The 23631-nt window shown below is 50.2% G+C and overlaps 1 protein-coding gene across 1 annotated transcript; it reads right to left on the bottom strand.

The window, feature by feature from the left end:
- Positions 1–1994: 1994 nt before the first annotated feature.
- On the bottom strand, positions 1995–23582 carry Spring1 (SREBF pathway regulator in golgi 1). Its single transcript, XM_055605834.1, has 5 exons — positions 23383–23582; positions 13268–13424; positions 10062–10213; positions 9689–9802; positions 1995–7860 (listed from the first exon to the last, which is right to left on the bottom strand). Exons 1-5 carry the CDS (start codon positions 23491–23493, stop codon positions 7777–7779), a joined length of 618 nt encoding a protein of 205 aa, XP_055461809.1. The 5' UTR covers positions 23494–23582; the 3' UTR covers positions 1995–7776.
- Positions 23583–23631: the final 49 nt, after the last annotated feature.

Below are 23631 nucleotides of genomic sequence, written 5' to 3'. Positions count from 1 at the left end.
CATGGGTACCTGTACTCACACACACCACAGCCCACATACGCATAACAGCCCACATACAACATATCTTTTTATTTTTAAAGTGGAAGCTTTTGCTTCCACAGGCCAGAGAGCAAATTTCAGGGAAAACACCTCCCCTGTTACTCTTGGGGGCTCCACTGAGGACCCCCATTTCCCATGCCGCAGGGGCAGGAAACTCTCTTCACAGTGGATGGCACCACCTTGGCTGAAGCCAGAAATACAGTGTTATCCTCCTCCCCTCCATCGCCCTTCCCCCCACCATGCATTTGTGTCCACGAAACAGATGAGAAGACCCACTGAGCTCAGGACTGTGGATGGGAGTGCAGAGGCAGCCTTTTTAGCAACATATCACACAGGGTGTGATCACAATGTGCCCTCCACAGACGTCTGGAGACACACAGGATTCGGAATTCCCATCAGGCAGGTGGTGTGTGTGTGACCTTGAGCCAAGAAGAAGCAGAACACTGGTCCTCTCCCACCTCCGAGGACCAAAAGGAGAGAGTGCTACAGAGGAGGGGTACATGAGTAGTCCCCTCATATTGTTCTTTGTCACCTAAGGATGGCTAGGGAGATCCACCCATGTTTTGTCCTGGGGTGAACAGAGACTGAGAAGGGGGTGGCAAGGGACAGTAAGTAGCTCGTTGCCAGCAGCAGACCTGTTTTCTTCTTTCTCCCTGAGGATCCTGGGCCCCAGAAATGCCAGGTCCGGGAATGAGTCCTGGTTTGCTGTCCCACCAGATGGCCCTCTACCTACAGTCATTGTTTTGGGGGCATCCTGAGTCACAATCAATACCAGGCACACACTGGGAATGGAAAAACCATGCAGCTGGTGCCACCAAGTGGCACAGTCAGCAACTGTCAGCATACACGCCACCAGCCACCAAGCAAGCGCTCAGCTGTATCGGCTGCAGCCAGAAGCAAAGGCCCTTAAGGTCATGCCTGACTCTCTCTGTGGTCCCCCGCAATGCTAAATCAGGTCAGCGAGCTTATTTGTGTCAAATAAATCAACCGAGCCAACTGGTGAGCTGCCTTGAGACTATTTGTCTTGGGCTGGCGCTAAGCACAGACTGCAGGCAGGTTTGGATGCTGTGGAGGGAGCCCAACGAGCTTGACCTGGAGGGCTGTCCAGATCCATGCCCTCCAGTAAAATGTGTGTTCAGCATGGGGGAGGGCGGAGCTGCGAGTGCTTACCGGAGACAGCACAGCATCACACAGAGGCTGCTAGGGAATATGAAGGACACTTAAGGGACACCTTCACACACTGGAGTCCCCAAGCCTTAAAATACAAAAACAAAAAACCACAATGTGGATGGGGGTAGGATATGGGCTGTCCCAAGCATGGGTCCTCTTTCCCCATGCTTCCTATTCTGGAAGATCATGGGCCATGGAGCCTCCCCGGGCCTTTTTTATTTCCATCCTTTTAAAGATATATTGTATTTGTATGGTGTTTTGTGTTTGTGCATTCCTGGTTCACAGAAGACGGGAGAGGGCGTTGGCTTCCAGTGCTGTTACAGATCCTTACGAGCCATTACGTGGGAGCTGTGAATCGAATCCAGGTCCTCTGGAAGAACAGCAAGTCCTCCTAACTGATGAGCCATGACACCCATCCCACTTCTCATTCTTTTATGTCTGCTTTTAGTGATTCCTCCCACCCCCCAGAATCAACATGCCCAAGAGCTCTGGAGTGCCTGACATCTCTCTTAGCATTCCCTGGACAATGCGCCTACTCCCCAGAGATGCTCCACATGCTCAGTGCTGGCTTTGGAGAATGCCTGGAATTTATCTGTGAAATACAAAAATACTTCTTTCCCCGCTGGGTAAAATCAGATGAGGAGAAAGGGTGATGAATGTAGAACCAACAGGATGGCCGTTACAAAGGGCTTTAGCCTCTCACTTCTCCGAGCTGGACCATCTGAGTGGAAGGTCTGGGAGGAGTCAGCAGTGAATGGATAAAGTCAGCCTGCCAGGAACACGGCAGTGTGACTCCATTTTTATTTATACACGCACATAAAATAACACATTTAGACACAAAATGCTATCCTTTGGGGACTAGGAACCTAAAGGGCTCAATTTCATTTTGAAGGCTTGTTTTTAGGATTTCCTCTTTGTAAGAGACATGAGAGGCAGCCCTTCCCAGGGAAGCCCTGCTTAGGAAGTATAACATGCTCTGGGCATCTCCGCTCAAGGCCATGGAGTATCTCATCGAGTGAAAAGAGTCTGCGCACACACAGCTCTGGGCATCCCCACCAAAAGGTAGCTTTGCTTACACTTACACAGGAGTTCGAAGGCTGTTTCTATAGGCGCAGGGCCGCACACACGACAAGCACATGGTACCCAAGACAATCAGAGAAGGAAGTTGAAGAAAACGTTTGTCCAGGTTTGATCTGTCTTCAGGATGCCTCGGGGAGGGGTTGCTTTGAGGTCAACTGGGGTCCCTGTGGCTAGTGTCCACCTCCCCTGTGCAAAATACAGTATACACAGAGCAATGAAGAGATAAGGCTCTGGCCATGTTTAGCTCAGTAGTGGGATCTGGTCAGAGCCAGGATGTGGAATCCGTAAATGTGTTAGCTTCCACTCTGGTTGGCAATGAGAATGAGAAACCAAAGCCTGAAAGTCAATTTTACCCAAGTTCATGAATGCCCAGGCTCTTGTGAGGTGGGTCAGGATGCTGGCCACAGACTTCACTCCACTGCTCTACTCACACACAGTACACAACTGCACACACACACATACATACACACACTCACACACGGCCAATGCATGACACATGCCTAGAGCAACACACAGATCATCACATTTATCATCCAAACCACCAACACTTAAGAAAGAAAATATTTTATTAAAACTTAAAAAACAACTGTGTGTGTGTTTCAGCACATGTTTCAACATGAAGCCCAAGCTGTTCTTGGACTTGGACTTGGATTTCTCCTGCCCAGCCTTCTGAGTGCCAGCAACTAACCTCAGTGTTCCATTCACACAGGGCAAGACAAACACGTGCGTGGTGTGCTCTCTCTCTCTCTCTCTCACACACACACACACACACACACACGCTCCTATCTTAGAACAAGCATGGCCAGTGGTCTAGAACCAGCGTTGTTCATGACACACAGCTCCAGGTCATCTGGGCGTGTTTTGACCATAGGCTTACACTCTGGACCACACAGAACAGCCTGTCTCTAGTTCTGCTGTTTAATCCCTTTTGGCCCTACGGGTTCAGAGAAACGTCCAGTCCTGAGAGCTGCAACCACATGCACACTGAAACACCTGAACAGCTGCTCTTCCTGTTTTAACTGGCGAGTTGATTTGTTGTTGGTTATTGTTCAGAGCCAGGGTCTCATTTTGTGGAGCCCAGATTGAGCTCAAGTGCACAATCCTCCTGCCTCAGCTTCCCCAATGTTGGGATTACAGCCCCTACATTCTGCTAGACCTCTTTCTTTATCTTAAAGGCTGTGGCTTGTGTTTCTTAGTCCTGAACTCTCACAGGGAATGGCCTAGGCCTCTTTAGATGGCTGCTAGGGTTCAGCTGGGAGTCAAGAGTTGGTGGCATAGGCATAACCATTGGTGGCGAACCAAACCACCTTCTACCATTCACATCTTTGAAAATGGACTGCACAAGGGATGCTGCAGACATGCAACTTCGAGAAAGTGGCAATGCTGGTACCCAGAGCTGCAGTCACACCAGGACGAACTGTCTAAAAACGCCCAGAAAGAACCTTGCCTGGAAGGTGACACATTGGCAACAGACGTACTTACACAACTGGGAAGAAAACTGTCCTGGTAGCTAGGCTCTCTTTAGGCTCAGTTCGTTCTTATCTTGCACTCACACTATGCCTTCTTAAACAGAATGAACCCCCAGGAGCCTTCGGGGACAGCCCCCCTCTCACCCTACCCCCACTCCACCGATAGCTCACAGACTTCCAGCTCATTCTGCAGACAACTGTCCGCCGGGTGGACGGCGAGCTCACTAAGGACACTGTGCGTGCATGGTGCCTTGAGGCAGGAATGTGCTGTTATGCTGGCATGTCCTGTGGGGATCACAGCATAATTTAATCAGCACTTGAGCACGGGATTTCTCTGGGGTGGGGAGATAATGAAGTCAGTGCTTAGTGCTGGCAGTCCGTTCAGCCTAGGGCACAGCCGTGACCTGGAGCTGGGTTGTTACCTAGGCACTGCCAGTATGCGCAGCCTGACTGCCCTCAGCACCGTGGACCAGGGAGCTGCAACTGCAGACGCCCATTAGGGACAAGTGAGACCTTTCCTAGTCCAGCTTTGGATAGTATCTCCAGACACTGCCAAGTGTCCCTTGAGGGCCAGGGATTGGAGAAGGGACGGGCCCTGTGTTACAAACCATTGCCCGAACTCTATTAGAGAGATGGGTTTGTGAATGTGAGTTAATTGCCCGAGTGTCACACGAGGGACAGTTAATCGAGAAGAGGCTGAGGTTTAAAACCCCAGGAGTCAAAGGGTGGATGATGGAGAGTTTGAGGCTAGCCTGGGATATAGAGAGACCCTGACTCAAAGGCAAAAGACGTGAGGGGAAAAGAGGAAAGGAGAGCAAGAGAGATATATAATTATTTCAGGCTTCATTCATTTCAAAATGCTCTGTAGTAAAAAATGGGAAGAGAATAAATGATCAATCAAGACACAGAGCGGGTTTGGCTCAGTGTGAGTTATTACACACAACTAATAGCACATGTGTACATTATCATTTAACTCACGGATACACACTTAGGACCAGCAAGTTGACTCCATGGGCAAAGGCACCGCCTCCAGGACAGACCTGAGTTCCATGCCAGAATCCACAATGGTGCAAGAGAGAACCAACTCCCAAAAGTTGGCCTCTGACCTAAACCATGGTTCCCATGTGTCCTCGACCCCCACGATAACAAAATGTAATTTTAAAAAGAGATTTATTTTTACTACCTTATTTGCAAGTGTGTGTGGTGTCTGTGTGAATGTGTGTCGCATATTTGGGTGCCTGTGGAGGCCAGAAGAGGTCACAAATCCCATCAGTTGTGAGCCTCCCAACGTGGATGCTGGGAAATGAAGCCAGGTCCTCTGGAAGAGCAGTAAGCACTCTTAAGCACTGAGCCAACTTCCCCTGCACCTTGAATATTCGAAGTTAAAAAAAGATCTTTATAACCCAGACTCAATGTCCAATATAAGCTGACACACACAGGACTGTGATCTTTAAAATAAATACAGACTGGAACACTGAACTCTTAGGAAGTAGCTTAGGGCATGATTGACACATCACACTCAGTGTCACACTGAAGCCATGAAGGATGTCACGCAGGCCTGCAGATTACAAACCCACTGGCAGTGTTTTCCAGGGGGAAGCATGCCCTAGGTGCGTGGTTTCTGTTTTTATTTTGACTGGAAAGTCACAGAGGAAGAGGAAAATAGCTGGTGCTTATCTCTAGACTGGGTGACTTTTAGGCTATTATTTTATCATTAGTGTTGGGTCCAAAAAACAAAAACAAACAAACTCTTGTACTCAAAACTATAGCCTCTGATTCTAGGAACCCCATCAAGGGAGCTGAAAACCCCATCAAGGGAGCTCTGCAAGGGAGGTGAGGCAGAGTTCTTCACTGGCCAGTGACAAACACACACACACACACACACACACACACACACACACACACACACACCCCTAACTGATTAAAGCACAAACCCTACATTCCGCAGCCACGGCCAATGGAAAGTGACGTTTGTGTTATGGACTGAGTGGATGCAGACACCGCTGCTCTCCCGTCTGGGATAACTGAAGAACTGAAGGCCACCCATTCTTAGGGCAGAGGGTGTGGAGGCGAGTCTGCACAGGACAATGGGGCAGGACTGGAGATGAAGTTCTTGTGTGGGTTTGATCGTTCAGTCGTGGCTGGGGCTCGGGAGGGCCTCTTGCTATCTCCTCATCTACCTAGTGGAACTCCAGCAAACTGCATTCTTGACCGCAATGGTGCAGACCGTGCACACGACGTGCCTTCCCAGTGCCAAGTCAGGGAGCATCGGCAACACGCCAGACTGTTCACATCGAATGTGTGTCACCTCTCTTAACGGTGACGCACAAACAGTGACTCAGGGCAGAGACCAATCATCATCGATGCCGACCAAGTCTGTAGACTAGTATCAAAAGCTAGCATGTGCCTATAATCCCAGCAGCTGGCAGGTGCAGAGAGCAGAGTCAGAAGTTCAAGGCTGCTGTCAAACATATACCGCGTTGGAGGTCAGCCTGGGCTATGGAAACCCTGTCCTAAAAAAAAAAAAAAAAACAAAAAACAAAAAACGAACAAAAAAAGTTACCAGAAAGAATGAGTATGCCAGAACATTCCAATACGTGCCAGATTTCATGAAGCTTGATTCAACATACTGAGAAGTCCAGAGCAAACAGCACAGAATCTAACACTAAAAGTTGATTCCCTGGCCAGGGCCACGGCTCAGCAGCAGAAAGTTTGCTAATCACACACCAAGTCCTGGGTTGGATCCCAACACGGCAAGACAAAACGAGAAGACAACTGCCCGCAGTCTGTCCTCCCTTCTGTAGAGATGACAGAAGACAATTCAGGAGGAGGAAGCAGGAGGGAGCTGAAGGACATTCCATCCTGAAGGCGCACACAGCTGGGAGTCACGGCTCCAGGCCGCTGATAGGAAATCTTGAGACTCATGGCCGGTCCCAGGCCAACCTGGTCCAAAATCACAAAACATCATGTCCTACCCTAAGGGGTGGCAAGGGGTCTGGGGAGAAGTGTTTGTTAATGGGTGGCCTGATGGCCTGAAAACAAAATGGGAGCACTGGGGGGTGTCTTGACCTTAGGCTTAAACCCCCATGTCAGTTACTGGTGACAACTACCACCCCTGTAAGCCCTGGACATGGACCTGCTTCTGGGATGTTCTCTAAGCCATGGCAACCACATACATCTCCCACTGAAACTCTCTAGAGGCTGGAATAAGAACTTGGGAGTTTTTTTCCTTATGAACTACAGGGAGAACAAGTGTTTGCCTCTGACACACAGCCAGGATCGGAGAGCAGAGAAGAATGAATGATGCTTCGAATGCACACTTTCGTCTGTCCCCCACTGGCTTCTGCGACAGACAAGGGACAGGATCCCCCACCTCAAGGCTGAGGAGTTTCAACATGGACACGGCGACGGCAAACTCTACTGGGATAGTCAGGCAGAGGTTCAGGCTTCTGACCATCATTTCAGGTATATGAGAACACCCAGGCAACTCTGTGAAGACTCAGGGGGGACCAGCACCTCCTTGAGGGTCTATGCACCCCTGAATGTTGGCATATGGATACAAGGACTGCTGGTCAAAGGTTAAAACAGAACCAAAAATAAGTCCCTACACCCTCACCCCTGCAGGCAAACTTTCATCTGGTGCAGGAGAGACGTCACTAGTGGCACTCAGGAACCAGGGCAACTGTCGCCTCCTCGAGTGCATTCAGCTGGACAGGCAAAGGTGTGCTGCGAAAACCCTGCACCGTCCACTGCTCTGGAAAGTCAATAAATAACTACAACAAAGGATCAAACAGAAGCAAGCACCGGCCCCTGACCAGCGGTACCAGTGGTCCCAGTGGTCCCAGGGCCTCGTCCAGCCTCCTCTACAGAACAGCTCTGTCCATCCGCTCCAGCTGACGATGAGGGAGCCTGAGACCCCCGATGCCACAAGACACGGTCAAAGCCAAGGATCCTTTTGTGGCTTTCTCGTTCCCGATCTCACGTGGACCACACTGGTTCTGTGTGTGTCCGTCAGGCCTCACTCGGGGAAGAGTTCAGGTGGGCTCTCTCCATAGCAGTACTTGGCTATGGGGTCACGGTATGTGTTCTCGTGCTGCACGCTCTGTCGGTGAAGAGAGACAGGAGCACGTTAGAGAGGGTCAGCTGCAGTGACGGCCACACACTCCCGCCCACTCCACCTCCAGGGTGCCTAGGGATTTCGAGAAACTTTCTAGAATGGAGTAGGATTCATCGCACTGAGTGCCATGGAAACAGACAGGACAATACCGAGTCCTTTCTTCTTTTGTTGATGACGGAGCTTTTTAAACAACCTGGCTGCAAGCTGGGCGTTCTGAAGCTACTTTTCAATCCATCCAAAATACGGCCTAGGGATACGGTGCAGCTGGCAGAGTGCTTGCTTAGTCAAGCCCTGGGTTTGACCCCCAGCGCCTCATAAAACTAGGTGCAGTGGTGCATATTCTCAGCAGCACAGTGAGCAACCTGGCTACCTGAGATCCCCACTCAAACAACAAAACAAGGGCAGGCGACACAGTACTGGCTTCCAAGCCTGAGGATCTCAGCTTGGTCTCCGGGACCCACACGGGAGAATGAGAAGTGAATTGTGCAAACTGTCCTCTGACCTCCACATGCGTGTGGTGGCATGCCCTCATACATGCACAATAATAAACATGGAGAGAACACAGACAAAACAAACCTGAAACAGATGGTGACATAGTGGGATTGTCACCTGACCCTGTGGTCAGAGAGACCCAATCCCTGGTGAGGAGTCCTGACAAGGGACGGAGGAGACTGAGAAGGTGACTAAGTTCCCGTGTGTAAGCCAAGCACCTTCACGAAGAGCCCCTCTGGCTGGGCACAGCAAGTGAAGTTAGTCCAGACAATCCCCTCCCCCAACCCCTGATGGTGGATTTTCCAGCAACTTCTTGCCATACCAGCAATTTGAGTTTTTGGCTGGTCTAGAGCTCATTAATTAGCCTCTAACTGAAGCTATGCACCATATTAATTCCGCTTAACAGACTTGCAGCCCAGACTCTGGGCACAAGAACCAAGTGGCCATTGAGAACTGTCTCAATGTGCTGGAGATAACTTCCGGCTGTGTCAGCTAGAGGAAGCTACTGTACCAGTTCCCCTTTTCCAGCGTTAGCAGCCGGGAAGATCAAGGGCATCAGCTCAGTCTCCTTACACTTCCTTTATGTGTGAGTCTTACGTCACACTTCCTCACACTTCACCTGGGAAGCTCCCCGTCAAGACCAGTGGGACTGCACATGCGCAGAGCTCCCTCTATCCCGACCCAGGATCTTCTCAGGTAAACCAGAGATGGAAAGGGGGATTAGCAAGCACAAATCCAAAGTTTACAGTGTGCCGGACACAGACATGAGCCGGTTATCGCAGAGGAGTGGAGTGTGCTTGTGTAAGAGACACATGTGGTCCAGCCACAAAGGCAGGCAAGATGGCGTAGCATGGAAAGGCGCTTGCCGCCAAGGCAGGGGACCTGAGCTTCATCCTCAGGACCCACGTGGTGTAGGGAGAGAACTGACCCTTATAAGTTGTCTTCTGACTTGTATCGGTGTCCCTGAGCCCAGGATAAATGTAAAAGGAAAAATTAATGAAGGTGGGGGCAGAGGCCCTCCAGGATACACCCTGGCCGGCAGGTGCATGCCAGGAGAGCAGAAGGCTTCAGGGCAGGCAGTTTATCCATGTGCCCCAAACCCACCCCCTATCCCTTTGGATGCTGAAGCAAACAACAGCTGTGCCCCAGGACAAGTGACAGCCTTCTCTCAATGACTGGTGCTGGATCTTTATATCTCAACCCCCAATAACAGCAGAACACAGTGTCAATGAAGGCCCTTTCCACCCTGGCTCTGCACGGAATGACTGGCTAGAGTTCTCCAGCTCTGACTCCCTCCTTCCTCCCCAGCAGCACTTCTGACCTGGGACGAGGTTCTGCATTTAGCCAAACATAGTTCGAAGTGGTCTTCAACTGCCATGAAGAGGTTCTGGAAGGCCACAGCTGCCCGGTTGAGGAAGCGCTCCAGTAGAAGTTGCTATGGAAACAAGGTATTCAGTACTGGTAGGAACTGCTGGCCAAGCCAGCCCACGGGGAGGTCAGAGGAAGGGTAAGAGGGAGCCGAGTTTCTCATTCACCAGATACCTGTAAGCAATAGCATGGTCCTCTCTGCAAAGTGAGTCAGGGCTCAGCTCCTCTCTTGGGAGAGGCCTCTGCACCCACAGAGCACCTCAGGAGGTGCCTAGCCTCCCCCCAAAGGGTGCACAAGACAAGGGAGAGGCAGCTGGAGGCTGTACCTTGCTGGGCTGCAGACAGCAGGAAACGCAGTGCTCATAGGCTCCACAGCAGCCGTTGGCCAGACATCCATCACAGCAGTACTGCTTTGTGCTAGAGACACTGACATCGCAGCAGCCATTCGCCAGCAGGTCCTTCCTCTCGCAGACATAGCCTGAAAACCAGACACAAAGCTCAGCGGAAGCTAGCAACCTGCCCGCCCTCTGGGGGTGAAGAACCAAATGCCCGGGAAGAGGGGGGACAGCTGCTGGGGCACCCTCAGCACCAGGACTAGAAGTGGACACAAGGGTTGGCTTCGCCTGGGCGGAGGAAGATGGGAAGTTGGACTACTCAGTCATTGTTCCACATTGTCATCGCGCTCAGCCACTTTCAGTGAGCTCATCACCATGCCAACACTCATGCAGTAGAGGTGCTAACACAGGCAAGCAATCTTTTACCTGGGCCTCTTAAAAAAAAAAAAAAAGTCAAAACAGGAAACAGCAAGGCACCCATTCACAAAAAAAGCGAGTGCTCTGTGGATTTAAAAGGCAAGCACACAGTTTCTGATGTGTTTTACACGCTTGTTTCTGTTGTGGAAATTTGAAGGGGCTGTTAAAATAGGAGGCCACAGTCCACCTTCGTTAACTCTGCTGCCAGTGTTTGCACCCAGACATGACTGTACACAACCACCTCCTACGTTGTTTTAGGAATGGAGTTCGAAAATCCTCAAGCAAGAGAAAAACCCAATTTGCCCCACAGCTGAGAAACGCCATGGCGAAGAAGCACATCCAGCGTCAGCCAGGCCTCCTCACTGGGACTGCTTTACTGCTCAGAGCCTCTGGGCACAGCTCCTGCACCCTTTGGGGAGCAGGTCAGAAGACTCTAGGTATAAGTCCATGAGGGCCACCACCCAACCCCAGACATGCTCCCAGTGGCCAGTCAGGCCCTCAGGTGTGCCAGGTGCTCCTGGATATGTGGGGGGAGGGGGCCTCTCAGGTGTATGCAGGGACCCTTAGGTATTTGAGTGGACCCTCAGGTATGTGCTAGGACCATTGTGTGTGTGTATATACCCTTAGGAGTGTGTGTGTGTTGGGGGGGGTCAGGTATTCGCAGGGGCCCGCAGGTCTGCGTGTGCATGCGTGTGTGTGTGTGTGTGTGTGTGTGTGTGTGTGTGTGGACCCTCAGGTTAAGTGTGTGCACAGGGACCCACTGGTGTGCGTGGGAGCCTGCAGGTGTCTGTGGGGGTGCGCAGGTGTGCAGCAGCTATTCCCAGCCAGCCCGCCTGAGTGCTCCAGCTCTGTCCTCAGAGAATGAGGCTGGTGGAGGAGAAGTTGTTTTCAGCGCTGCTCTGGAAAACAAGAGCACGCAGGAGCAGGCGCTGCGGGCTGAACACTGACAACAGGGACACTAGAGGGCCCTCACTCAATACTTGGGAGACCAGGAGAGAACCATTCCCCGCCACCTGGGAGCTGGCAGCTCCTGTTTTGTTTCTGCTTCTGTGTCTCCGGAGTGAAGAGATACACATTCTGATGTCCTAGTAAATGCTTCCTTCCCAGCTGCCCCCACTCACGCTGTTGACAAGGATGCTAAATGGAATTCCCAGAGAGCCAGCACATTCCCCAGGATTCTACCCGGGATGATAAACAACACGGCAAGTCTCTGTTATCAAGAAGACAGACAATATCACACACCCCAAATGCCACCTGCTGGCACACCTGTCCTTTCCTTTGGAAAGCTGTAAATTAACACTTCAGGCCCCTTTCTTTCCACTGCCAACTCCCAGCTCTTGGCCTTGAACTCTGGTGTTCACCTCTCAGTGGCTGGGTCTAACTTCTGGGGAGAAAAACTCAGGCCTTTTACTGTGTATCAAACACCAAGCAAAAGTTACCTTTTACCCTTTCAAGAGATGTGTGTGTGTACATGGGAGTGCAGATTCCCGCAGAAGCCAGAGCAGGGCCTTGGATCTCTGGGAGCTGAACTTACAGGCAGTTAGTGAGCTGCCTTTGCTGGATGCTGAGAATCGCAACCAAGTCCTCCTGTAAAAGCACCCATTGCTCTTGGCTGCTCACCCATTTCTCCAACCCCTTCTTTTTGTTGATAAATAAAAAAAACACAAGAGCTGTGCATAAAACTGGGGCACCCTGATGTTTCAAGACTGGGCAGTGGCAACACTGGGAGGCAGAGGCAGAGGCAGGTGGATATGTGAGTTCAAGGCCAGCCTGGTCTCCAGAGTGAGTTCCAGGACAGCCAGGGGTACACAGGGAAACCCTGTGGTGCTTCTCAGCTCTGCGATGTTGTTCTCCCCAAGTCCTGGGAGACCAGGGCCAGCAAATGTGTTGGTCTTGCCTGGGAAATTAACTTCCAGCTTTTGAGAAGTTTGCGACTGTAATTGGCTATCTTGCTTAACAATGCCGTCACCCTAGTGGCATGGCAGCATCTCGTTGCTAAACAGCATTAACAGGTGCAAGTTTTCTTTATTAAACTACTTTTCCCATATTTGTTAAGGCCCCTGTGGGATTTTTATCGATTGAGAAGCTGAGTATTCAATTTTTTTTTTTAAAGGAATCTGTGAGTCTTTGTCTGACCTAAATTAACCATTTGTAGCTACAATAAAGGGAACTGACAAGCTGCCATCAGATACTGAAACTTCCTGTTTTCAAAGTCTGTAGACACAAGCCCTGGACTCCAAGCCAGGGCCTGGTCAGCCTGTCAGCTAACAGTATCTTCAGTCCTGTGCTCAATTTCATTTTTTATAAAAGGATTTCATAGGCCAGCAAGGTGGCTGGGCCATAAAGGTGCTCCCCAACAAGCCTGACAATCTGAGTCCAATCCCTGGGATCTACGTGTGAAAGGAGAGAACCGACTCCTACAAGTTGTCCTTTCACTGCCACATACAGGACCTGCTATATGCACATACACACAGATATACACACACACATGCATGTGCATGCACGCATGCACACACACACACACACACACACACACACACACACAGATGAGGAACCCTGTGTCTGTGCCTGGTAGGAGTGGCTTGGGACTGAGGCCAGGGTGGAGCCATAGGCAGAGGGAACTGCTAGGAGTTCTCAGCCAGCTTCCCAGATGCTGCATGGAACCTGGGATAGGGAGGAGGTATGGAAGATAGGCACGAGCAAGAAGGGAGAAAGCATTGTGAGGGGGGAATAGCAAACCCAGAGACTCAGAGCCTGGAGCGCAGAGGAAGGAGGTGTACCCAGCTCATCAGTGATGAGGTGTTTCCCTTGAACGGAGTTCCGGCACTGGTTGCTGGGTCGGCTGCTGTTGCCCAAGTTAAACTGCACCTTCCACGGGATGGGCTGTTCACGGTCTTGAACTTGGAGGAGATTCCGATCTCTCACTGCCCTCTCTTCCTGCAAATGAGGCCACAGGGGGAGAGGAAGGTTTGAGGTGCTTTTTCTGGACTCGGCCTAAAGGAATCAACATCCCCACCTCCCTACCCTTACCCCCACCTTCTGGCACAGGCCTGGCCTCGGCAAAGCCACAAAACAAGCCATCAGGAAAATGTGTCAAGTTTACGCTGTGCTCCCCAATTGCTGTGTTGATTTGCAAGGCCCCAGAAGCGGACAAGAGTCTATGAAGTTCGGTGGGAGGGGGGGAACACGACTTTTCTCTCTGCCAGCAAGTTAAGTTTTTAAATACTAAAAATACACACACCACGGAACAGAACACAAAGGCCAAATACTTTCACAACCAGGAGGAGACTACGTTATTCTGATCATCTCAGACTGTCACCTGTCACCTCTAGACCACCGGGCCTCAGCCATAGAAGTGACAAGTAGTATTCACTGTAGAAAAACTGAATCAGGGGGATGACTCTAGGGGCAAGACAGAGGCCTGAAAACTTGCAAAGGTCTTTTGTTTGGAAAAGCACAGGGCAGTCATCCGTACAACTGCTTCTGGATGCCATTCACAGCCCTTTGCCTAGCCAAGGCAGGGGAGGAGTGGTCCTGGGGGTGAGAGCCTGAATCCTTGCTTGGACAGGAGCCACAGCATTAAACTAGGAGGAAGCAGCCGAGCTAGCCAAGCACAAGACAGCCACCTCTGGAAGCTTTTAGCCATGAATGGACAACAAAAGACTTAAGAGAACCTCTCCCATTGGCTTGTTTTATGTTTTAAGATATAGCTTCTCATCCTGTAGCCAGGCTTGCCTGGAACTCACAGCAATCCTTCTGCCTCGGCCTCCCAAATATTGGGATTATAGGTATGAGGTGCCATGACCTGTTGGTTTTGGAGGTTTTAAGGCAGCATCTTCCTCAGCAGCCCGGACTGGCCTCTGGGTCCTCCGGTCGGTGGCAACCTGCCAGGACCTGGGATTATAGGATTCTGGTGTGGACCACAGCTTCTATCTTGACAGCAGGCATCACCAAGCCTGCTATCTTGATGGCTTACATTTTTAAGCATCACCAGTGGTACTCTGTAACCAAGGAGCATATCTGATGGCAACACAGACAGTTCAGAAAACTAGACTGGAACGTTGTCATTACTGTGGGAAAGCACCCTGGGAAACTGTCGATGAAGATGCGCACACCTTGCTCTAGGAAACTCTTCAGTGAGTGCCACCCTATGGAAACCACATGCTGAGCTCTCCCGCAGCTCTGTTTCAATGGCAGGGGAAAAAACAACACAGAAATGCCCGACTAAATGCCAGCACAGTCACACAGTATCATCAAACCAAAGTTCTCATGACACCATTCCTCCAGATTGGCTCTGCTTAGGCTTCCTCCACCTGGGACTCTTCTGTGCTCCAAAAGTGTTTACATGACCCTGGGTATTCAGGTATACAAAAGATTATATATATATATGGCTGGAGAGAGGGCTCATCAGGTAAAAGCACTGGCTGCTCTTCAGAGGACCCCAGTTTGGCTCCTAGAACTAGCGTTGGGTGGCTCACAACCATTTACAACTCTGGCTCCAGGATCCTGTGATCTCTGTGGGTACCTGAATTCATGTGCACATCGCCACACAGAGACACACATGCACACACAAAAATTACAATGTAAAAAGTTGTTTAAAAACTGTCCTTAATCATTCTTGGAATAATCTTATTTTTCATTTTATACGAAAATCTGCTGATTGTTAACATCGGGAGGAATTAACTGAACTGGAGAAACTGTGCCATCCTTGCATGCTTCCTGTTAAGCTATCATCACCCCCCACACACACCCCCGAAGAAAAGGTTTACTTAAAAAACAGTGCTTATCAACATGAAACTCAGAAATCCCAATAAAAGCAGGTTTGTTTTTGGAATATTCACCTCTGACCTCTGACCCAGTTTATACTGGCGCCACTGTCGGCTGTTCTCCACACTAACTGGATAGGAAAGCATTTCCAAGGACCCACGTTATCTGGACAATCACATCTTCATGGATGGATAATAATCCATCATGCTGATGTACCATCATTAAGGAAGCGCAGCCCCCACAGACCAGCAACAGCCCTGGCCTGCTCTCAGCATAGTGCAGTTCAGTGTGGCGCTCTGAGGAAGTCCTGTCAATCAGTGGCAGCAGCAGGTACTAGACTGTGCCATACAACCTCTCCAGGGTTTGATGAACCATCAGCAGCACTTAGACAGGTGACCTCTCTCCTACCACAAGCCCATCAGGACTGGATCCCCCTCCTTCAAGGTGCTCAATGTAAAACAGTCTCTTCCAGGTGGCTTTCATGTGCCCTGCCTTTTTGTTTCTTTTAAAAGATATGGCAGCCGGCGTGGTGGCACACATCTTTTTTTTAGTCCCAGCACTTAGGAAGACAGAGGCAGGCGGATCTCTGTGTGTTCTAGGCTGGCCTGGTCTATAAAACAAATCCAGGACAGACAAGGCTACACAAAGAAACCCTGCCTCGGAGGATGGGGTAGGGGTAGGGAAGAAGGTATGGGTAGCAGGCAGAGGACAGGACTCAGTAGCTAAGTCCTAAGTTACAGAGAGGGGCTGAGTGCAGGAACCCTGAGGTGCTCCGTAGCTGACGCCTGGAGCAATGCATCCCAGAAAGATCTCCACCATAGGCTCCACCCCAGTGAACAGCAGAGTGGGTCTCCAGCAGCTGAACTTGTCAAACACGAATATTCAAAACCTCTGCCAAGAGGACTGTGTGGCGGGGGTAAAGTGCAGCCGTGCCCACCTTTGAAGGCTGGTGGCAGGATGGCACAGAGAGGCAGATCACCTTCCACCCAATGGGTACTGGTCCTCCCCAGAGAGTTCCCTCTGCCCTAACTGGGCTGCCTCACCTTCAGGCTTTTCACCAATATGTGTCTTTCCTTCTTTCGAGATCCAGTCACAGCTGGGCACTCAGGTGGCAGAGGCAGGGGAATCTCTGTGAGTTTAGAGACAGGCTGGTCTATCTATACAGAGAAACCCTGTCTGAAACAATGATTTAAAAAAAAAAAATCCATTCAAAGGGGATTTTTTACAAAGTACCACAGACCCTTTAGCCGGGTGCTCCAAGGGGCTGCCGAATGCATATGAATCAGAGCCACCGGCCCCTACAGATGTTGGGTGCCCACACAGATCCTGCAGAGGAAAACAGGGCCAGAAGTGGGCAGAAGCACAAGAGAGTATTCTTGAGAAGCGTAAGCAGCTGCGGAGCCTGCACAGATTAACGCACATGGCTTCTCCTCAGAACTTCAAAAAGGCCAATGAGGAAGCGTGCTGTGTAGGCTTCATGGGTAATTATAACACCCAAATGAGACACACGTTGGTGGAAGTGCCACAGCACCAGAATACACGGCAAAGTTGACCTTAGCCTGCACAGAAGTCTCCTCAAAGGAGGGGATCCGGCCAGACGGCATGCCAAACAGCTGAAGTTTGAGAGCTGCAGCCTGACAATGGAGAATTATAGTTGCAAAGAATCACAAAGAACTTAAAAAAGGAGAGAGATTTATTTTTATTATTTGTGTGTATGTGGGTGGGGAAGGATACAGAAGTGTTGAATCCCATTGACCTGGAGTTAGCAGGTGCTGGCTGGGAACACAACCAAGGTCCTCTGTAAAAGTCCTCTTAGCCACAGAGGCATCTCTCCAGCCCCAAGAGGGTTTTTAAAGATGGGGAAACACTTGCATGTTGAGGAAACAGTATGTCTCAAGTAAGAGAAGCAAAACATTCAGATAGAAGGAGAGGAAGAAAGCACCCATCTGTCACAGTGGCCCTTCTGAGGGTGACCCCTCCCGTGCCCATATGAGGGTATAAGTCTTTGTCAATCACCAGTTTGGGGGGGCAGCTCTCTGTACCCACCACACTTTACATAAAGCCTCTGTGGTGGTTTGAGTAAGAATGGCCCCCAAAGTACATGTATTTGGCTACATGTACTTGGGCCCCAGTTGGTGGAACTGTTTGAGAATGATGGCCTTGTTGGAGGAGGAGCCTCACTAGGGACGGGGCTCTGAGGTTTCAAAAGCCCAAGTTAGCTCTCTCTGCCTTATGGATCAAGATGTGAGCTCTTAGCTAGCGCTTCAGCACTATGCCTGCCTGTCTGCCTGCTTCCATGCTCCATGATAGGCATGGACTCTAACTCTCTGAAATGGTAGAGCCTCAACCAAACAAGCTCTAAGTCGTCAAGGCCACGCACGATGTGTAATCACAGCAACACAAAAGCAGGGCAGACAACCTAAGACAATCTACATAGGTAACTACTTCCCAGCAGAGCTCACTGGCCTACTCTCCCTCTCACTCCTGCAGCAGCTGGCAGGCGTCCAGGGAGTAGACTTCAGTGCCCGCTCTGCCTCCACCCCTGGGCACAGTGCTGTGCCTGGGTCACCTGGCGCCACTCACCATCCCTAACCCATTCCCCTGATGGCATCCTCTCCTGCACTCCCATCTCTAACAATTTAAATTATCCCCTAAAGCATTAATTAGGATGAAAACCAAAGAAAAGAGGCATTCAAGGATCCGAGGCAACTGGGTCGGCATCGGTCTGGGCAGAGGTTGGCACATAAGTTTGAGAAGTCTTAGGGATCTGAAGCGAGGAAGATGCAGAGCCCAGGGGACTTCTGTGTCCCGAGGCCTCCACTTCATGTGTGATGAACACCTCTTCTGACACACCTAGCCCACCCAGGTGTGTTCCTCTCACCACTCCAATTCACAGATGAGAGGTGGATGCCAGGCCAGGGGAGACAAGCTGGGCACCCAGCTGCAAGGTGCCAGTCAGCCACGCCAGAAACCATGCTCAGGACAGGACTGACCCACAAAGATAGAGCATGGAGGAGGGCCTGAGTGAGAGTTCGTGTCTACTGGTGGAAAACTAAAACAGAAGTCCTGAAAATATTTATTTCAAATCAAGTATTTATTCATTAATAAATGGTAATGATGAACTCATGACATATTAGCAATTGTTTTTTGCTGGTCTGTTTTTGGTAAAAGATGTTTTCTAAAAAATATATATATATATATTCATAAGCTGGGTACAGTGGGGCATGCGTCTGATCTCAACATTTGGAGACACAGCTAGGTACACTGTGAGTTTGAGGCCAGCTTGGTCTATCTGGTGAATCCTAGGCCAGTCAAGGCTACATAGTGAGACGTCAACACTCATGCATGCACGTGCGATGGGTCAGAGATGGCTCAGCATCGTCTCAGGTCAGCTCTGTGTTCCCTGCTGCTGGCCACTACGTGGACTGAAGCCGGGGTGGGAATCCAGCTCTCACGAGCATATGTGCAGAAAGAAGGGGTGAGGTTGTGACCACGAGTGACACTGTACCATACCTGACACTAAGTTCTACACCAAAACTTGACAAATGCCCTTCTTACAAGTACGTCACGATGTGACCACTGCAAAGTAGCCACGAGAATCCTGAAAAAGTTGGGCAGAATGCTCAGCTGGCCAGCAGTTCATTCCTAGGTCTGTGCCAGGGAGTTATGAAAACATGCCCCCACAAAAACTCCTAAGGGGGTGTTCTTTGCCAAAAGATGGAACCCCAGTGTCTATCAGTGATGAGTGACTGATGTGACAGCTGCTCACAGGGGAAAACCGGGCCTTGAAGATGCAGGTCACAGCAGTTATAAAAGATCCCATGTTACAAGATTCCGTGTAATATGGAATGCTCAGGATGGGGGCAGAGGAGATGTCTCGGGCAAAGCACTTGGCTTATCGAGTGAAGGTGCTTGCCACCTAGCCTGACAACCTGAGTTCACACCCTGGGGACCCACATGATGGGAAGGAAGGACTGACTCCCAAAAGCTGTCCTCTCTCCAGCCTTCCCCACAACACTATACAAATACACACTCACACAAAATAAATTAAAAGGCAATATATTTTTTTAAAACAGGAAGTAGACTGGAGATTGTTTAGGGCGGAGAGAGGCGAAGTGAATAAAAGTGCCATAGTTGTGACTGTGGTAACAGCTACCTTACTGTGACCTTGCTAAAGCTGTTGGGCTGCACAATCAGGTGAGCCATGCTGTGGAAGGTGAGCTGTGCATCAGTGGGCACACATGGACTCTGAACACAGCCTACCCACTACCCAAGCACTGTTAGAGTAATGGCCTGCTCTGTAAACAGAGCTTTGCAGTTCTGCCAAATGGTGACACACTTCTGTCACATTATACCCCAGAACCCACATTCACTCACATCACAGCTAACAAGTTAACAAGTTCAGGGGAGGAAACCCTGTCTCCAAAAGTCTCATCTTCCCTTGAAAGCTTGTGTTTTATCCATCAGTGGAGAATGTAAGCTATCTCTGTGAGGAAGTGGGCTCTCTCCATTCAAGCAAAAGTCTGATGAACAAACCATTTACCACTCATTCTTCTAGGTGAGAAGGGGGAACGGTGGCCAGTTTAGCTTGTAACTTGACTGTCAGCCAGAGTGTAGTGTGCAGAAGGCAGCATGGGCTGCCTAGCTCCCACCTCAGCACAGAGCAGAGAGGAGCTTAACATCAGTCATTTTCCTGCTTCCTTCTCAGTGAGCCACCTTCTGTACCTGCCTGTGCAACAGGAGAGAAAATGCTTTAGGGCAAATGCTCTGGCCCGTGCCCTAGTGTGCTGAAAGCCACCACCTGTGTTCCAATTCAGGTTCTTGTAGTACTTTCCACCACGGTTGGTTACTGTTGAGGCAAGTGTCACCACAGAGGAACACAGCCAACATGGTTTAAGTGTTATTTTAAAACAAACTCAGACCTCACAGACTCCAGAGTGTGCAGACCACACTCTTAGAAACTGACTGGCTTGGCTGCTCCGAAAAACTAAGCCCCAGGAGCCTAACACAAGACAAACTTCTTGTCTGTGCAACCAGTGTCCCACTGTGAGCAGAGACTGCGCTACAGGGTGGGAACTACATATGCACCAAGCCCAGAGCTCAAGCAGGGGGAGGGAGGGCCAGAATGAGTGAGAAGCCTGAAGGGGAGTGCAGGGAAGGATGCAGGTCTTCAGATCCTTTCTGGATGCCACCAGTCAAACACGGAGACCGGTTTTCTCAGCAGAGAAGTAATACAGCCACAGGACCTAAAATGAGACAGATGAGCAACACCCAGCCTGTGGCTCCCCTTCACATATACGAGGCCAAGCAATACAAAGAAAACAGCCTGAAACCAGAGAATGGAAGAGGTGGCAGCTACAAATGAGTCTTAGGCAAAGCAATCCTGACAGCCTGCAAGACAGTATTCTAAGAGTGCTCCAAGAGACTCACAGGAGTGGTCCAAGAGCCAACAGGAGAGTGCTCCAAGAACTGCACAGGAGAGTACTCCAAGAGCCAACAGGGGAGTGCTCCAGGAGCCACACAGGAGAGTGCTCAAAGAGTCTCACAGGAGTACTCCAGGAGCCTCAAAGGAGAGTGCTCCAAGAGCCTCACAGGAGAGTGCTCTAAGAACCAGAATTGAAGCAAAGGTAGAGGCTATTCTCTGCACCCTAGGGCAAGAGCAGAGGCTGACACACAGGCTGGCTGGGGTATGCAGAAGGATGCCTTCCTTTCTTTTAGGGGTACCATTTCACAACCAGACAGGACATTCTACCAACAACTTCTAAGACCCGTATTTCACAGGTGAAAGCCAGACGGACAGCACATGACCACAGAGGCAAGTGGCCAGATGGTGGGCAGGAGACTGCCTGACACTGGGTCACCCAGCATGGCCTGAGTCACTAACTATGGTCAGTTAGACCCAAAATAACCAAAAGCAATTCAATCATGCAGAGAACCTCAAATGAGCGCTCTTCACTTGAGCAGAGAATTACACATTTGGGAAGGTCTGTGGTGGAAACCTTATCTAGATTATCAGCCCCGTCACTGCACAGAGAATAGAGAATAGGAAGCAGACATGCTGGGCTACTGCACCAGTCCAGGCAATAGACAGGAGTGTCTTGGCCCTGAGGGGGCAGCAGAGATCATTCAGGCACATGAAAAAGACAGGACATCACAGAGCTAGAGCCAATGTTTTGGGGACAGGAGTGACAGAGAGAAAAGAATGGCATAACCGTGGGAACAGTTTTGTCATTTAATATGACAGTACAAAACTGGCAGAAGAGTTCTGTTCCAGGTGTGTGCAATGGAGACACTTACCAGAATCTGGGAAACTGAGACAGGAGGATTATGAGGTCAAATCTGGACAAGATAGTAAAACCCTCCATTAAAAAAAAAAAAAAAAAAAAAAAAAGACAAACAATGAAGCAGAAAAACAGAAGAGTCTGAGATTTTTTGGGACGGATCTGTAGACACGTTTGTGGAGGGCATTTTTTTTTTTATTATTATTAATGATTAATGTAGGTGAGACCATCTCACTGTGGTTAGTGGCATCCATCCCTGGGTAAGGTGGTCCTGGGGTGTAACAGACAGAGTAACAAACATACTGAGATGTTAATGGCATACAGAGGAACAATGGGACTGTTCATACCTGGGCAGGTGTAGAGAGAAAGCCTGGGGTCGGTTCCAGCACATTCAAAGGTCTACGGGACAGAGGAAACAGCATGGGGTGTGGAAATGGGCTCTACAGACACAAGTCACTAAGACCAAGTGCTCACATGACCACACACATCCCTGCAACGTCTGGCCTGGGCCTTTTCTTCTCTCCCCTCTCATAGGTCTCCTGCTACCCTAAAGCTTAGGTGAGGGTTACTCTCATGTCGACATTTGCTTTTATTCTCATCTGTATCTAATGCAGGAACCTGACCTCTGAGAACTCCATCAGGACAGCTGCCTCACTCAGTCCTTCCAAAGAGGCCACAAAGAGATCTGAGTAGACATGTCTTCCATGAAGTAGCCCTTAGGCTCTGCACCACTAGCCACTGGGAAATGGAAACAAAGTTGCAATGAGGACACTACACACCTGTTGTAAGAAGGCAGAAAAGAGAGACTATAGCAGAATACAAAGATGGACTGAAACACAGTGAAAAAGGGCAACACGATCAAAAGACTATGATACATAAAAACAGAGAGTGAAACACAAAATAAAGGTTAAAATGGACCAAAGGAGATTGTAGCCGTGAAAGGAGGAGGAAGCAGTTGAACCACAGAATGTAACTCTGACGAGGTTGGTTTCTAGGCAAACTTTGGGTACTGTGTCTACGAAAGCAGGATTTGTCACACAGCACAAAAAATGAAAGGAGAGGTTTAGAAATTAAAAAGCAAGCAAACAAACACTAAAACCCACCCAAGTTGCGCACAAAAGGGGGCACCTCCAGGAGCCTGCTGGGTCACCCAAGTGGACACAGCACAGAGCCCTTGGCCACTTCCTGGCTTAGCCATCTCTACCTCCCGCCCATGTCCATCAAGAGGCCTGGGACAGTGCAGAAGGGAAAGTGCCAGAGGAGTGTGCACCAGCGGGACATAGAGGGAGGGAAGGTACAATGACCTGGAGTGGGATGACCCCCTTTTTGGCATCCATGCGGACTTCAATGCACAGGAGGCTAGGAGAGATGAGGCAGAAGACAGGAGGATCAGAAGACTGGAGGACCAGACAATCAAAGGGAGGACTGAGGTTGAGGACCAGAGATTATTGGATTGGAGAAAGGAGGGCTGAGGGAGGATTGAATGGTTGCATATCAAAAAGAGGACTAGAAGGTGGAGGACTTCAGGGAGGTGCATCAGAGGAACAGAGGAGGACGATAGAGGACAGAGGATTGAGGGTGGAAGGAAGTGTGAGGACTGAAGTCAAGGGAGGAGGGCGGGAGAAGGACGGAAGGTGAGAGGAAAGTGGGTTGGAGGAGGACAGAGGACGAAGGATGGGAGATAGGAAGGCAGAGAATCAGAGGGAGGAGAGCTGGAGGAGGACGAGTTTGGGAGGAAGAAGAGATGGAGGATAGGAAGGAGGATTAGAGGAGAATAGAAGATGGGGAGAGGGGATGGAGGAGGAAGAAAGATCAGAGGGACGGAGGTCCAGAGCGGAGACGCTTACCTGTTTGAAGGTGCTGCTGAGGAAGTACACCAGCGAGAGCCCGAAAACCAGGGCGAGCACCCAGCGCTTGCGCAGGAGCCGGCGCCACAGCAGCGCCGCAAGGTTCAGCATCCCGGCAAGGCGCAGGCGCAGAGACGACCCCGCGGCATGACCCCCAGTTCGCTTTCAATACCTCCTTGCTAACCCGCAGCGACTCGGACCACGTGATCCGCCACATGCCCCGCCCCGCCCGGTGACGCCACCGCCAGG

This window comes from Psammomys obesus, unplaced genomic scaffold (assembly GCF_907164565.1).
Source record: "Psammomys obesus unplaced genomic scaffold, mPsaObe1.curated_primary_1811, whole genome shotgun sequence".
NCBI classification, from domain to species: domain Eukaryota; kingdom Metazoa; phylum Chordata; class Mammalia; order Rodentia; family Muridae; genus Psammomys; species Psammomys obesus.
This window is presented reverse-complemented; position numbering and strand designations above follow the sequence as displayed.